The following is a 16,914-nucleotide window of genomic DNA, read 5'->3' as shown; positions in this document are numbered from 1 at the left end:
CCTATTAAATTTTGTTTTCAACTGAATATTTTGAAAAAAAAATTGTATCAGGAATTCTTTTCACTTTTTAAGAGACACGAGTTACGCATATACACTCACCATATGCATAGAGAGTGAAATTTTGACTTGTCAAATTCCATCTCAATTAAGTCAAATTATGTTGTTGTCTTTTTACGGACATAAATTTTCATGTGCATTATTTTTACACGTGAAAAGAAAAGAAATTAAGAGGTCATGGCAATGCACGGGCATTGTACTAGTAAAAAAACTAAAGAGACCATCTACTCGGAGTCCGAATTCAAATTGATGATCCCGCGCTCCGGCATCGAGGCCTCCATATTGTCCGACCATGGAGACCAGTCCTCTTCCGTCCCCTCCTTCACCTGCGGCACAAACAGTGACGGCAGTGGAGCGCCCTCGTCCTCCTGGAGCTGGGAGACGAGACGTAGAGTGCCGCCCCAAGGCCAGGCCAGCGGACCGGCCCCGCCCGGTTGGATTCGGCCAATCCTTCCGTCAGCAGGGCCTCCTCCTCCTCCGCGATGCGTGGCACCGGCGCTACCGCATCCTCCTCCTCCTCCTGCTTGACGACGGCGAAGGCGGTCGGAGGGGGCGGCAGGGGCACGTCGCGTCGGGCTGGGACGCAGGCGAAGGATGAGCGCCGATGGAGGTCGTGCTCCGCCTCAAACCAAGTGTCCCAGTAAGGACTGACCTCTGCGAAGTCCTCGTCATCATGGAGGTCGTCGGGGAGCTCCGCGCGGCGGTGCAAGATCTCCACCTGGCGCGCGCGGCCAGTCGCTGGGACGGGCGGCATGTGGACATCTCTCCACGGCACCGGAATGCCGTGCTCCCAGAAGTGTTGGGCAGTACCGACATCCACATATAGTGCCGGTCTAGACGTGCTCGTGCGGCCGCCGGCGTGACGCGGAAGGGCGGCGCCGCTGGTGCCAGCCGGCCGTGGCGGCGCAAACCCGACGAGGACCCCGCCTCGTGGTTGTGCTTGCGCGTCGGCCAAAGCTTCTTCGGGGCCATGACGGACGGTGGCCGAAAATGTCGAAGTGGGTGGGTGGGAGAAATGGGGACGCGGGCTGGTCCCATTTAATATGACCGCGACAGGTGGTGGTTGGGCCGCTGGCAGGTGGGGACAGGGGGGCGAGGGGTTTTTCGCGCGGACCAACCGGACCGCGCGGCGCTTCCTTGCGCGTTCGTGGAGAGGCAAACCCGCCCCATGTTTGGGGCGGGAATGGGTCGACGCTGACCAAAATTCGGACCGCCGCACAAATGGGTCACCTCGCCGAGGGACACGTTTTGTCCGTTCCGGGCCGACCAGACCGCGTAGGCCCATTTGCGTCGCCCCGCTGGAGTTGCCCTAACGATATGCCGCTGTCACCATTGCCATGACGGAGCCTATCTGACCGATTCGATGACACTGGCAATCGGTCCTCGTGCGATGCCATTAAGGACCGGTGTCCTAGAGCCGCAATAGCATGTGACACTTCAAGATTTGGTCATAGTTACCTCGTTGTACTATGAAGCCCGTGCATCTGCTCAGTCATACCAAACAGTTTAGTTAGAATCACAGCTCTTGTCACATGTTGGGTTAGTTTGGTTACCCTAATGGCTTACGGTTTGAGGGTGCGAGCTGTCATTGTAGCCAAGTGTTTGGTTGCCATGCATCCGCGGGCGTCACAATAGGAGGTAGGCGGCCATGTAGAGGAGGAGGAGCGGATGGCAGCGGAGATTGATGGGAGGGAGACGGCGGATGACGGGTGGTGGTGGTCCACTAGCGAGCGCAATAGGATGGGCGGTTGCCTTGCCGCTACATAGAGGAGGAGGAGGAACGGATGGCGGAGGAGATCAACGGGAGGGAGACAACACGTGTGACCGAGGAGATTGATGGGGGGGAGACGGCGGACAATGGAGAAGATCAATGGGAGGAAGACGGAGGTCAATGGAAGAGCTCCATAGGAGGGAGACGATGGAGCATTGACCGGCGCCCATAGAAGGGGATGTATGAAAAGGTGGGGATGGATGATGAGTGGCAAAGGAGGTCAATGGGAGGAAGGCAATAGAGGAGATCCATGGGAGGGCGACGGTGGAGGAGACCGCGGAGTGGTGTGCGGCGGCAGAGGAGATCGTTGGCAGAGATGTGTGAGATAGAGGCAAGAGAGAGCTGCACGAGAGAAGGCTCGGTTCGAGCATATCCCTAATGCAGTCTGAGAGGGCCTCTTTGCATCTGTGCTGCACTTACCAACCCGATCGAGGAAACCAAACAACCCAACATTTACATTGCGGTAGTGAGCAGATGCGGCAACCACACACGCTCTTCGTACCTCTTTTTTGTTTGAGTTGTATAGGTGGTTGCTACTGATGAATAAAGAACACGTGGATAACTTCGCTCCGAATAAAAATAAAAAGAGGCACGTGATCGGTCGCCTTCTAAGACTTCAGATATTTCTCAAGACTAAAGTCAGGACGTTATGGCATCCGATCCTTGAAGAAAAGAAAATCCTTATAAGCAATTTTTTTTTATATTTTTACAACATTAGTGTACCATCGTCTCTCGCAGCCCTTATAAAAAGATCATCCGATTTTGTTGAAGCATTGCCAACAAGCCCATTGGACAAGAAGAACCTGTCCTTATTTCATTGGCAAGAGAAACTAAAAATAGCTTGCAACTGACGTATAATTTGCATTTTTTATCAAAATTCTATGCTGCTCTCACAAAACTAAAGGTAAGTTTGGTTCATGACCAAAATAGCCAATCATTTGATCAACAATTTTTGAACCCACGTTTGACAAAAATTTAGCAAGAACCTGCAAAGGGATAACTAAATGTTAGCAACCAAATTTTCAGTAACAAAACAAACAAGCAGCAGATTATCGCAAGAGCCCTGATGCACAGTGCCGAGCGCTGGCCTCCGTGCGGCTGCCAACAAAACTGACCTGGCTAAAAATGTCCGGGAATCTTGTGACCCACAGCATTCCAGCCGAGCCCGACTGCCTGACCCGCCGCTGAAACGCGCATCCGCCGCCTGTTCTCCTCTGACCGCGCCAAACCTTCCCCGCCGGCCTAGTCAAACTCACCTGCCGCTGCACAAACGCAAAACCATCCCAATTCAATTCCCCTCCATTTCCACGCAAAATTCCAGCAAAAGCAAAGCCCACCAGAATGCCGCGTCTCCTCGCCCTCCTCGCGGCCGCCGCCCTCTTCCTCCTCCTCCCCCTTGCCGCCGGCCAGCGATTCCGCGGCTTCTCCTACCTCCTCGACTGCGGCGCCCCGTCCCCCACCACAGACCGCCGCGGCCTCAGCTGGAACCCCGACGGCCCTTACGTCTCCGCCGGCACCCCTCGCGAGCTCCCAGTCCAGGGCCTCCTCGACCCCACCCTCGGCACCCTCCGCGCCTTCCCGCACCGCCCCGCCGCCAAGTTCTGCTACACGCTCCCCGTCGACCGCAACCGCCGCTACCTCCTCCGCCCCACCTTCTTCTACGGCTCCTCCTCGCCGCCGCCGCCCGTGTTCGACCTCATCGTGGACGGCACCTTCTGGACCGCTGTCGACACCACCGCCGACAGCCTGGCCGGCAGCGCGTCGCACTACGAGGCCGTGTTCCCGGCCAGGGGCAGGAGCATGACCTTCTGCCTGGGCGTGAACCCCAACTACACCGACTCCGGCCCGTTCATCAACGCTCTGCAGGTGATCCAGCTTGATGATTCGGTTTACAACGCGACGGATTTCGGGAGAAGCGCGATGGGCCTCATTGCACGGACCAAGTTTGGCTCCACTGGCGACGTTGAGAGGTGAGTGCCAACTTCTCTGAAATTAATTACAGTTGCCTTTTACATTTAGTGATGAAATACGGAGTACTAGATGTTCCGTGATTTCTTATGAACTTTTAGTATGTTTAGGACTGCAGAACTGACTCAATGTCGATATGGTGTAGAATGCTGTCAATCTGTAATTGACAGGCATGTGCGAATGTTTATCCCAGAGAGTGCCAATTGGTCAATTGTTTTTGTCAGAATTGAATCTAGGTTTGAGCTGTTCTAAAGCCTGAGGTTAATGCCATTTAGCATTGAAAGTATCTGCGGACCATGGTTGACAAAAATTATCAGTAGGTATCGGTGGATTGGGTTGCTTTGTTTCTCTAGATCTTTTCTAGACTCTAGTAGACCCCTATTTCTATTTGCTAGTGTGATCTCCTCAGAGTCCATCTCTTCTGGCAAGACACTGCAATTTATGAGGAGGCTATTTGTTGTCTTAGTTGAATCTCCCTTAGATATTGGCAGATGGTCCTTGAAGGATATCTCATTTCAACCACTTGTTTATTACAGCCTAAGCGGGTTTCTTATTTTACCTTTTAAGTGCTATATGGTCATGCTGTTTTCTGGTACTGCTTTAGCTCTCCTTTGGCTTTGGAGCAATTTCACAAGATTCTCCAATATCAAAGAATTTTATTTCCCTAGTTCTTAAGCAAAATCAGCAAAAGTCCCTAACCACTTTCTCAGTACTTCTTTGAGGAATCATGTGCACGCGCTAGTGATTTACTCCCTCCTTCCCATATTAAGTGACTCAAATTTGTCCAAATATGGATGTATCTATGCCTAAAAAGCGTCTAGATACATGTAATAGAAAGTCACTTAATATAGGATGGAGGGAGTAGATCTTTACGTGTGTGTTTCAACTTTCAGGCAATAAATAGGTTCTTCCGAATTAGATGCTCAGTACATGAAGCACGATAAAGAAACAATAAGAAATGCAGCATATGTTATATCTTCTTTTGTAGAAATCTACAAATCATAAGTTCTGTATAGATTTCTGACTCTGTTTTCTTCCTTACATTCAAACTTAGGTACCCTGATGACAGTTTTGACCGCTATTGGCAGCCATTTTCAGACAGCAAACATGCAGTCAGTAGTACCCATAATGTTACATCAGCTGATTTCTGGAATCTTCCTCCTCCCGATGTGTTTAATACAGCTTTGGTAGCAAAACAAAATGCACCCTTGGTGTTGCAATGGCCTCCAATGCCTCTCCAAAATGATAGCTATTACGTCGCCCTTTATTTTGCTGATACATTAGCTGATAGTTCGAGGACCTTTGATGTGTATATAAATGATTACAGCTTTTTCAAAGATCTACCAGTAACATCAGCTGGACTTTCTGTCTTTGCAACACAATGGATTCTCTCAGGTCTGACCAGAGTTATATTGACTTCTAGTTCTGTTCTTCCACCACTTATCAATGCTGGCGAAGTCTTTGGACTTTTTCCCATTGGAAAATTGACAATTACACGAGATGGTACATCACTTGCTGCATTTATTCTTTTGTTGTCGATTGTTTTCTCCTGATTTGATATTGCATGAATACAAGTAACAAAGCATTTCCTGGCCAGCATGTTGCAATGCATATTATGTATGTAATTATCTGCCCTGTCATGATTCTCATAACACTTGTTCGATTAGTTATGGGGTACATTATATGTATTTATGCAATAAGGTAGCAACCTGCCGTCAAATGTGCTTCGTGGCAAATTTGCACATAGACAATTGGACATCTCTCATAATTTGGTACCACCTAGTTGTCGTGTATTCATATTGTTTAGGTTATTATTCCAGTGTGCAAATCGACTTTTATGTGGTAACAAGTATTGTGCAAATATTGTCGTGGGCATAAGAACATGTATTGCATGCAGTTCTTGTAACACACAAGTTGATGTAACTTGCATCTGTCTCCTTTGATGAAATTGACCTACTAATTGCATTTATTTACAGCACTTGCTCTGGAGAGTGTGAAGAGAAACCTTCAAAACATACCCGATGATTGGATTGGAGATCCATGTATGCCTCGTGGATATGCTTGGACTGGAGTTACATGTGATGAAGGGGAATTTATACGTATCGTCTCATTGTGAGTTCAACTAATAATCCTTCCATCTATGTGATACCGTTTTTCCCCTTAGTGATAACAACTCACTATATTGGTCTATACCAGGAACTTTTCAAGTATGGGCATCTCTGGATCTCTTTCACCTGACATTGCAAACCTGACCGCGCTTACTAACATGTAAGTAATATTTGAAATTGATCAAAATGAATGAGAATATCAAATGCCAAAACTAATAATATTACCATGGCAGATCTTTTGCAAACAATAGCTTGTCTGGACCTATTCCTGATCTCAGCAAACTGAACAAACTCCAAAGATTGTAAGCTAACTCTTAGGCCTTAGCTATTTAGTTCAAAAAGTATTATTATGATTGTATTACATATACTTAGATAAATTATTTTATCTTTAGGCACCTGTACGATAACAAGTTGAATGGAACGATACCCCAGACATTGGGGACAATTCAGGTCTTGCGTGAACTGTAAGTTGATTTGGCATTTTTTTCTTATGGTTCATTATTTTAGTTTCAGCACTTCATTATTTTCCTACATTACTTGTCACGTCGATTCTGCCAGAATGTACATATAAAGTTGGAAATGTTGTAGTTCGTTATATATTTGTGATGTCAATACAACAGATATAGATCAATCCAAGCATGTTTACACTTGTTGTTATATGTTACCGTGCATTCCAATATGGTAATGGGTATTTTGGAATGAAAAATGGCATATATTAAGGTTTAACAGGCAATAGGATATCTACTCACGTACTCCCTTACTTTCACAATGTCTTTCTAGTTTACCGGAAACTACTGTTTCACAATATCTGTCCAAGTTGCCGTTGAGCCCTGGTGGTGCTCCCACGGTCAGCACCAGGGTTGAACTTCTGCGGCAGCAACATTGATTCTTCCCGCTTGTCATTGCCAATGGTTTTGGAGGTGAATGGTTTACCTTGGCATGTGCAGCATTCAGAGTTAGTGATGTTCGGTTCTGACGTCTGTGCCTGCTTTACTCGATTGGTGTGACGGATCTGGTGGCCCCCATGGCAGTTCAGTCTGGCCCTTGGCTCCGGCTCAGCTTCCTTCACTGGTCAGAGGTGGCTACATGGGTAGCAGCTCTTGATCATGGTCGAGGGGGAACAGGCCTCAACAGCCTAGGATGGCTTGGTGGTCGTGGGTCATCTGCAGTATTTTCCATAAGGAGCTATTTTATTCTCACTGATAAGTGCCCTACTTGACCAATCCTTGATAATACAGCCTGTAGTTAAAGATTGCCCTAAATTAAGGTCATGTGTTGGTGTGGTGGACATCACACGCTGGTACACTTCCACCTCCATGTAGGTTTCTTGCTACAATATTCTATGACAGGCATCTCCTTTGTCATGTTTCATATCTATTCTCTGTTAGCTTCTTGCTGTCTATTTTGTTTTATCCAAAAAGTATTCCAAGCCACAAACCTTTTTCTTTGTTGACCCATAATGGTTTCTTTTCACTTTTAAGATGTAACTACCCCTTGGGCAATAATCAGTACTCCTACTTGGGATGTATTTGGTTAACTTCGGCCCTGAGTAGCCCGTTACTAGACCTGGACATGGGTGACCCAGACTGAAGCCCAACTGTTAGAATTAATCTTGAGTATGAGTTCTACTAGGATTAGGTGAGTTTGTGAGTTGTAATCAGGTTAGTTTCTTGGTTAAGCTAGCCTGCGTGTTGGAATCCTTGTGTGATTAGGATTGGAGTTAGTCACGTGTGAGTACTAGTGCGTGTCTGTTAAGGTGTTTGTTCTGACCAGCGCTCTGTATCTATACATGCACATATGGCTAGGTTGTAACGTGTGTTTTGAGTTGATAAGAGAAATAAAGAAAAGAGAGGCACGACAGGTGCCTCTGGCCAAATAAAATTCCGATCGCGTGCGTCTTCATGTGATTGATCTTTGGGCAAACCCAACATTTGGTATCAGAGCGGGGTTCAAGATGAAGACGCGCTTGCCTCGGGGAGGCGATGTGCTAGCGCCTCGGGGCGGGCAATCAGCGGCGGAGTGGTGTCCGCGGATAAGAGCGGGCAAACAGTGGCAGTGCGCGAAGAGGTGTTCAGCGGATTGGATCGGGCAATCGGTGGCTGTGCAGTGGAGTGACGTTCAGCAGATCAGATAGGACTATCGTCGCAGTGGAACGATCTCCTAGTAACGGGAGATCATCCTGATCGTCGGAAAGTACTCGACATCGGGTCAAGCTGCGTATGTACGTCCAGGTCAGCGTCTGTGAGTCGTGGTTGTGTCAAGTGTTCGCTGGTGTGAGGCTCTGTTGCAGTGGAAGCATGTCACGGTTGAAGGGCTGTCCGGTGAGATGTATCACTGAGGGCGAAGACGTGCGTGCAGACAAGGTGGCGGGTGGTCATATGTGTGTCTCGGCAAGAAGATGGAAGCTCAAGAGTATTGTGAGGCGGTGTACCAGTGAAGGTGAGTCTCTTCAATGAGGCCATGTCTCTACGTGGAGCTATGGGTTTAGCTAGCACGTATTGCGCTAGGAGTGTACGGTGTAGTGCACAGGGTTAGCGTGGCTGGGAGTCAAGACCATGCGTTGAGCTGATTCGACAAGTCGTGAACCTGCAGAGAGTCAAGATCAGGGGGAGCACAGAAGACAAGTCAAGATTAGGGGGAGATTGTTAGAATTAATCTTGAGTATGAGTTCTACTAGTATTAGGTCAGTTTGTGAGTTGTAATCAGGTTAGTTTCTTGGTTAAGCTAGCCTGCGTGTTGGAGTCCTTGTGTGATTAGGATTGGAGTTAGTCACGTGTGAGTACTAGTACATGTCTGTTTAGGTGTTCGTTCTGACCAGCGGTGTGTGTATATACATGCACATACGGCTAGGTTGTAACGTGTGTTTTGAGTTGATAAGAGAAATAAAGAAAAGAGCTCTGGCCAAATAAAATTCCGATCGCGTGCGTCTTCATGTGATTGATCTTTGGGCAAACCCAACACCAACATCCCGGGCCAGGCTCGGGCTTCACTTTTACGCCCTAAGCCCAGCCCGAAAGTAGGGCCTCAGGACGTGTCCAGGCTTAGCCTTTTGTTGCCGGGCTTTGTGAAGCCCGGCCCAAAACCTAGCCTGGCCCAAGGTATGCTCTACCCGTTACATTCTTCTTGGTGCATTTTGTGAGTTCCCCAGTTTATAAATGTAAACAATGGTTATAATTTTTCATGCATGAAGTTCAGTGCAATGTTTAAACAAAAATAGCCACATATTTTAAAGTTTTAAACTGTCAATACTGTCGAGTTCCTGCTTATACCATCTGATTCTTTGGTGCATCCACAAGTTTTGAATGCCGATACAATTACATATTTTCATTCCCACAGCTTTAATTTATAAGCTTTTGTGCCAATATATAGCAAGTTACTTGCCTACCTGTTCAATATTTTTCTCCTTTATCCAGATTCTTACAGAATAATGAGCTGGTTGGAACAGTTCCACTCAACTTGCTGAACAATCAAGGGTTGAACAGCCAGTAAGTTTCATTTTTAGGCTGTAGCCAGGAATTCCAGATTACCAAGGATTTCTCATGTTTATTAGACCTCTCATGATTATATTTCATTTAATTGTAGATTTGTTCCGGGCAATCAGTTCTCTCCAAAACCACCACGCTGATAGCAAAACAGTTCCAGCAGACATAGAGTACTCATCAGAATTCAGTGATAGTAGGAGAGTATGTTGATTCTTACAGGGTGTACAAATCCGCATTATGTACTATACCAGATTTTCTAACCAGTGCATGAAAGTATGGTAGCACAGTCAGATGATTGAGTCCAGTCAAACTAGTTGGCAAAAGAAGGTAAAGATGCATACATATGTAGTCCAGATTGTACAGTGCTCTGTTGTTTTTCTTGTTTACATGACAGTGGTCAACACCAAATATTACGGTGCGAGAAGAGAACTGAAACACTGTTCTCTTTTCTTGATGAACTTCGTACTGTGTTATGTTGGAATAAAAATTGTACAAAGCGTGAAACAAATTATGATGCCATTTTGCTTGCACATAAGTATGACATGCCACATACAGTAGAGCTTTCCCGCGTCGTCACGTCTCCCCAATCCGTACCCTTCAGAAATCAAGACAAGGATTTCGTTTATGAATATTTGTATTAGCAACTGAAATAACCAATAGAGTACGTCTATTTTTATGAATATTTGTAGTAGCTACTGTAACGATATCTAACTGCGCTTGCTCAGCATCTACACTGCTCGTTCTGCACAAGGTTCAATTCCAGGGCATGCATCTCTCAGGCTTCCCAAGAGGCCAAGACTCATTTGGAATGCTACCATCCCTCCCAAAGTTCGTCTCAATGCTTGGATTATGGTTCAGGGCAGGGCCATGACGGTTGACAGAATGGCTATCAAGAGCATCCCGTGCAAACCCGATTTTGCACCCTATGTCTCTGTCAGCCCGAAACTTTGCTTCATTTGCTTGTGCACTGCTCCTTCGCCATTTCGTTGTGGCGTCTGCTCTTGCCTAGGCTCGGCCCGCCGGAGCTTTTTAACTTCGCCTCAAACTACATCCATTCTGACCTGGTGGGATCAATCCTGTAGCCGGTTACCCAGGAGTAGGAGGGAAAAAAAAAGAAGGCTGGAATGCAACCATTATGCTGCTATGGTGGCTTCTATGGACTGAGAGGAATGGTAGAGTGTTCACAAGCAAGGCTAACAATCAGCGGACTCTGATGGGGTGCAGCAAACTTATCAGGTGTCGCTTTCTGGGTGTTCGACTTGGCTACGGCAGTTCGAAACAGGTAATTCAACCCACCCTGGTTGCAGATAATCTAGTCTTGTAAACTCTTGTACATTCTCCCTCTTTAATCAATGAAAAACGGCCAAGCTGTATTCCGTCAAAAGAAAAGTGCGTTGCAACCGCTGTCAAAAAAAAAAGTGCGTTGCAACGTGCACGTGTACAGGAAACTTTGAGGACACGTATCGCTTTCTTTCCCGTCAGCAGTTCATTCTCCATGGCTACAAAGGTTAAGGGCACGTAGTAAAGCTTATACTTCCTGATTTTTTAGTTTAGATTTGTTGTGACGAAAACTCAAATGAAGTGCAATAACATAAAGACTGCATCATCCACGCCACCAAATGGCATCTTACTGCAAGTTACCATACTAACTGAAAATCCGAATTGTATTCAAAGCCCACCTGATCATCTTACATCTGTCCACAATATTTCTAGAATACACCGAACAGTTCTCAAGAGAGACAATTATTCAAACACAGAACAGACTTGGGATCTTAGATACCCTTCTCCAACATTGCGCGGACTCGGGTAGGCAGACCGTACAGCCTGATGAAACCTTCAGCATCCGCTTGGTTGTAGAGCCCAGGTTTTATTAGATACAACATGCTGGCAGAGTAATATGTACATCACGGTGGAACAATGAAAACTCTATGTTCTGCCAAGCAAGTCGGTGAAAGTAACTGGGTTTTATCAGTACAACAAATTATAATGCGACAAGAATGTGCGAAAAAAGTGTTTACAACACAAACAGACTGATGGTAGAGCTACCAATTCGGATGATTTCTGTGCATGATATCTGAGGAAGAAAATATGCAGTTCATAGCACCTCATGGTCTGAACAAGCCTCGTAAACTCAAATCTTAGTATCATACAGTCTAACATGGCAAGTCTTTTAAAGCATAGCTAGCTAGCAACCTAGCATGTTTGAGTTATAGATGCTGATTTCATGAACCATAACCTATCTTGAGTTAGCTGGTGGCTACACTCATTACAGCAAAAAGCAAGGACTAAGCTGTGGGCCGCATAAATATATGACCCTTTTGTTTCAGTATGACAGTGTTTGGCTGTTAAGGAGATGAAAACGTGATAGGTTTAGTCATGCCAAATTGGAACTTCATGATGTTGAACAACTCCAAAGTTCATCATAGAAGATTCAATACCCCTAGTTCAGAATTGCTGTATCCAGGATCCAAATTCCAAAGCAAACCTGTTTTGGCGGTTCTCTGTGCAACTGAACTTTAACATATGCCATTTGGGGATATATGACCCATCGCAGGAATTTAATGACTATGGTACGCTAGAGCAAAGATGAAAATAAAGAGCATAAAGAATATCCAGACCGAGCTATGGCCTATGGCAAGATAGGAGATTGATCACTTACTCCGGTTTTGAAGGTGCATTTTCTGGAGAAACAGACATCATATACATATCTTCTTTTGGCTCATTTGCTGGGTCTTCCAAAATGTCACCCTGCAATGTTGAGAGAACAACTGACATCATCAATTAAAGACATCGACAAGACAAAGGTGCAGGAGTTTAATCAATGTCGTCAACTTAATTGATTTGGAAGTTCTGAAATTATGCATCATGTACTAGGTACTGTAAGACTCACATCCTTAACAACAGAAAGGAACAATAAAGCTCCAGAAAACATACGAGTGATAAACAAGACAATGGCAATATACCTCATGGCTAAGGTGCCACAAATTTCGATCACGGCTGTATATTGATTTTTTTGAAACTGGAACTGGCACGTTGTGTTTCTTTGCATACTCAATTGCATCTTCACGTCCTGTAATATCCCACTCCCTCCAAGGCGCCACCACTTTAAGTTCCGGATTTAAGGCATAGAATGTAAGCTCAAAGCGAACCTACAGGAAAGGTTAGCATCGGATGACTTGTCCAAAATAACATTCGCACAAACAGCAGTATATACCTGGTCATTGCTTTTTTCCAGTGCACTAATGAGCAACTGCATCTGCACCAACTTTCTTGGCAACATCAACCATTGCCTACAATGGATATACAACTTGTTAGTCCTCCATTCAGCCATACTATTTGGTGTCCTCACAGAAATAAAAGGATATATGAAATGGTTAGTATATAATTACAGGTACTCCTCTTAATACTTCATTCATCTCACCAACTATCTAATTTACGTATTTAAGTTTGGCTCTTAAAAACTTACAGATCAAGTGTTATCTAACATAAAAATATTATACAAATCATAAAAGAAAGTAACTCATATGATAAACCAATAAAATGCTTATCAAACGGCTAATGCAATTGAGGAACATTACACAGCAGACTGAACAATTGCTTAAATGGTCCTAGTCAGTGGTGGAAACAGGACTGGCTCCTAAGGATTGCAACAGATAGCAACTTAGTTTTTGTGGCACCAATCAAGCAAAGATTTGCTGTGTTGTTGCTTAGAGTGCAGTTGCACAGCACACGGCATGTGTTGGCTCTGGGGATCCGGGGGTATCCCGGATTCTAGGAGCGCGGGACACGGCCCCCCACCGTGTAAGTGATAGGCTTCCTGGGGACGGGGTACCCCGGGGACCGCCTTCCCGGGATTGTCTTCCCGGGAGACCCGTGACTGTTCTCTCCTTCCTCGGGCCCTGGGCCGAAAGGCTCCGCGGGGGAGCCTCGCCTGGTACCCGGGAAGAGAATACATCACTGCATACCTCAGCCGGTCCTGGGCGGCCACTTTAGCGCCCACGAGCCGGAGCTGGTACGAATCTGCCGTTCAGAAGGTGCCCTCGGGACTGCGTGACTGCGGTGTGACGATCGTCGGCGAGAACGGCAGGCTGGATGCAGCAGGTCCCTTTTCACCTTTTGATTGGCCAGCTTCCACGCCGCGCCAGGACTATCACCGTTTCGGCCCAGGCAGTGCCGAAAGCTTCCCCGTGCCCTGGACCGGGTACAGATCACTTTGGACAGAAGCCACAGAGCAGGCGGACAGCTTCATATTCATCTTGCAGTGGGGATGTTCCGCTGTAGCAGCACGCATGTCGTGTGCCTTAAGTTCACCACTGTGGTGTCCCCTTGAACTATAAAAGGAGGCCCAAGGCTTCCACCTAAAAAAGTGGCATCAATCAGGCATAAGGGGTTCGAGGCAGGAGAAGGGTTGGTATACCGACTGTCGGAGAAGAGCAGCGTCTGGTTCTCCCTCCTCCCCGGGCCGCCATAGTTTAGGCTAGAGCTGGCTGCTCCGGCCGCTCGTTGTAATCTTTTCTTGTGCCATCCACCACCATCTATACACAAAAAGCAAGACGTAGGGTATTACACTTTCGGGTGGCCCGAACTTGAGTAAACCGTCGGAGTCGAAGTCTTTATCGGTGAGGTTCGAGACACTCTCCCCGCGGCACGCTACCTAAACAAAAAGGGGGTGTTCGCGCTCCTGGTGTCCGCGTTCACAGACGCGACATCTGGCGCGCCAGGTAGGGGGCAGGTAGGGGGCACAAGTGTTCTCAAATCTTCACCAATGTCAACTTCGGTTCCATCCTCTGCATCAACTGCGACGATGCCGCCCCGCCGCAAGGGAGTGTCGTCGCGTGCCGCCACCAGATCGAGTGCCCGGCGAGGAGCGCTGTCAGCCCAGCAGTAGGTGAGTGACGGCGCATCCAGCCGCCGTGCATCACGCACGCCAAGCCCGGCGGCCCCAAGCCCTCACCTCTCAGGTGAGGCCGAGCCCAGCGCGGCTCGCCCGTCTCGCGGCCCGGCGCTGAGTGCCGCGGCGACCCACAGCGTGCACCCCTCGCGGGAGCACAATCCGAACGTCCGCTCGTCGCCATCGCGTCCACCGACTCCACCGGACATGCAGCTGCCCCACCCGCCCCCGCGTGGTAGGGGCTCGCGCTCCTTCTGCCAGGACGGGGAGCCTTGTGGCAGCCGGACCGGCGCAACCCAGGGCATGCTGCCCCCGGCGCCGCCCGAGCTCGACACCGCTTCAGAAGCCTTGACGGCGATGGATGCGATGATTCATTTCCTGCCATCCAACGACTCGCCTCTCTACGGTGAGTAAAAGGCGCGCTTCGCGGCTCTGCTCACTGTCTCGAGGGCGCAGCGTGCACGCCAGACCCGGTAGTGCCGCACGGGAGCTGTGCACTCGCCTGGGGCTACCCGCGCGCGGAGAAACGCTGGGTCTTGTCGCCACCACCGAAGAACAGCAACAGAGGCTCGCAGCCCAGCAGCGTGCGAGCCCCGTTTTCTCCCCCGGAAGGCGTCAGGAGGAGCGAGGGCCAGACTGGTTCGATGACCCCTATCACCGCCAGGTCTGAACCACGCGAGCAAATGGCATATGCGATGTCGAAAGACAGCGACGCAGACTTGAGCCCCGTTTTTTCTGCCTCGGAAGGCGTCGGGTCGAGGGAGTGCCAGACTGGCTAGATGGCTTTTTGCCACGACCAGGTCTGAAGAATGTGCATGGCTAGCACCGCCGGTGGACGGGAAAACCATCTGGCTGCGGCTCATTTCCTCTGATTTAGAGGAAAGGACCGGCCTTGGAGAATCGGTTCAGAGCTACGACCCCCCGGATATATTCCGGGTGGAAACGGGCGGAGCCAAAAAATGTAGGGCCCTTGCCAAATTGGGTAGTCCCCCCCCCCCACCCCACCCCCTCCTGGTAACGAAGGGCCGGTATGGGTGGCTAACACGTGTGAGCGCGGACACCTGGCAGCAATACCGCTCCCTCCAGACAAATGTTCGCAAGGAGCTAAGCATGTGTCCGGGCCCGGCCCATGAACAGCGAGAATGTAAGCCTGTGTCCGAGCTAGTCTTGTGAACAGCATTGGTGACTGTCTCCGGACTACGAACAACACGGAAGCCTTGCGTCGATCTGGTCCTGAACCGAGAGCGAGCGAGACGCCGGGCAAGCCCGAGCATGGTATTGGAGGACCTTCTGGGGTTCTCCGAGGCTTGTCCTCCCGGATGGCTCCGACGACCTAGTGCCAAACAGCTTCCGGACGGCCGCCCGGACATCCCCCACGGGAGAAGTTGTGACCCCCGCCGAGGTCCAGCAGGAGGCGAAGTTTTTGCCGGTGTACTTCCACGAGGGCCTGTCGTGGCTCCGGATCGGAGCTATCCGCGTGCTGATGAAGTGCCCTGCCACTGCCTCGGCAGTCAGGCCACTCTAGCGGAGGTGCTTGATCCTGGCGAGGACCAGGGTAAAGCGCAGGTCTAGGGTGCCCCGCCGAAAGTCATCGGCGGGGATCCTCGCCAGGGCTGTGGGTGCTCTGTACAATTGGGCACCGTCAGTCCCGCGCGAGACGTAGCACCATGAGCCGTGCCACTCCTCCCACTTGGACTTGGTCTTCCCGGGAAGGTACTCGCCTGCCGTTCCAGCCCAAAGGGAGAAGGTCACCCCGCTGGCCGCTGAGGCGAGGAAAGAAGAAGTGCTTGAACAAGGGCACGCTCGGTGACACCCCAACGACCTCGCATTGGTGCGCGAAGACCGACAACGCCGGCATTGCGTTGGGGTGGAGTTGCGGCACGGAGAGCTCGAAAGAGCTCAAGACGGCGCGGGTGAAGCTGGACATGGGAGATACCAGCTAGCCCGGTGCGGATGAAGCACTCGAAGAGTTGCACGTCCCCTGCCATCACCTCCGTGCCCCGGGCAGGCTTGGCCGTATCGGGGGAACGAAGGGAAGGATCTCCTCAAGCACCTCCACGCCGAGACCCTTGTCGTCGTAAAACGTGTCGATGAAGCGATGAGCCAATGCCGCAGGGGCTGGTGGGATGGCTTGTTGCCCGGGGGATAGGCCCCCATGGCCAGATGAGGAATCCTCACGCTCGGTCGAGGAACCACTGGACTCGTGTGAAGAGGCCATGGGATCAAGCCGCGAGCAGCGAAGTAAGGAGGAAGACGAAGAGCGTGGGCTACGGCTGAATGCGGGCAAGAGAAGGGGAACGTGTAACATCCCAAATTTTCAAAACCCTTCATACGCATTGCATTTCATAAGCATCATGCGACCCCTGCATTTAATCACATTCAAAACCCTAAAGTTTAACCCAGAAACCCCTTTAACAAAAGTGCTTCTATTTGAATCTGGCTCTTTTCTTGCTTTTGGTTAATTGCATTTTGACCCATGAGGGTTTTGGCAAAAAAAGTGTCGCACCAGTGGCACTCGGGGTACCACCGTTGCGCGACGCGTGGGCCTCGTCTCCGAGTTCTCGGGAGGGTCTCATCCCGGGCTGCAGCCATGAGCAGCCCGGCAAGCTACCAGCCTGGAAGGGCTAGCGGGACTTC

The 16,914-nt window shown here is 49.2% G+C and overlaps 2 protein-coding genes across 7 annotated transcripts; one reads left to right on the top strand and one right to left on the bottom strand.

The window, feature by feature from the left end:
* The first annotated feature begins 3,030 nt into the window (after positions 1–3,030).
* Positions 3,031–9,894, top strand: LOC100832765 (leucine-rich repeat receptor-like serine/threonine-protein kinase At2g14510). 2 transcript variants are annotated; one of them, XM_003568481.4, is made up of 8 exons: positions 3,031–3,798; positions 4,851–5,299; positions 5,773–5,908; positions 5,993–6,064; positions 6,138–6,206; positions 6,297–6,368; positions 9,318–9,389; positions 9,487–9,894. In XM_003568481.4, exons 1-8 carry the CDS (start codon positions 3,170–3,172, stop codon positions 9,527–9,529), a joined length of 1,542 nt encoding a protein of 513 aa, XP_003568529.1. In that variant the 5' UTR covers positions 3,031–3,169; the 3' UTR covers positions 9,530–9,894. The 2 variants fall into 2 exon arrangements, with proteins under 2 accessions (XP_003568529.1, XP_024314920.1); XM_024459152.1 differs by lacking the exons at positions 9,318–9,389; positions 9,487–9,894 and adding an exon at positions 6,852–8,815.
* On the bottom strand, positions 9,695–15,161 carry LOC100833059 (argininosuccinate synthase, chloroplastic). Of its 5 annotated transcripts, none has more exons than XM_024459155.1 (5): positions 14,041–15,161; positions 12,601–13,921; positions 12,350–12,535; positions 12,046–12,134; positions 9,695–9,981 (listed from the first exon to the last, which is right to left on the bottom strand). In XM_024459155.1, the coding sequence occupies exons 2-5, from the start codon at positions 12,715–12,717 to the stop codon at positions 9,960–9,962; spliced, it is 414 nt and encodes a 137-aa protein (XP_024314923.1). In that variant the 5' UTR covers positions 12,718–13,921; positions 14,041–15,161; the 3' UTR covers positions 9,695–9,959. The 5 variants fall into 5 exon arrangements, 4 of the variants coding, with proteins under 4 accessions (XP_024314923.1, XP_024314921.1, XP_024314924.1 ...); XR_002963317.1 differs by lacking the exon at positions 9,695–9,981 and having other exon boundaries at positions 11,030–12,134; positions 12,601–12,676; positions 13,804–13,921; XM_024459153.1 differs by lacking the exon at positions 9,695–9,981 and adding an exon at positions 11,030–11,344 and having other exon boundaries at positions 12,601–12,676; positions 13,804–15,161.
* Positions 15,162–16,914: the final 1,753 nt, after the last annotated feature.

Source organism: Brachypodium distachyon, chromosome 2 (assembly GCF_000005505.3).
Source record: "Brachypodium distachyon strain Bd21 chromosome 2, Brachypodium_distachyon_v3.0, whole genome shotgun sequence".
Taxonomy (NCBI): Eukaryota; Viridiplantae; Streptophyta; class Magnoliopsida; order Poales; family Poaceae; genus Brachypodium; species Brachypodium distachyon.
Note: the sequence above shows the minus strand (reverse complement) of the source record. Positions and strands in the feature narration are given on the sequence as shown.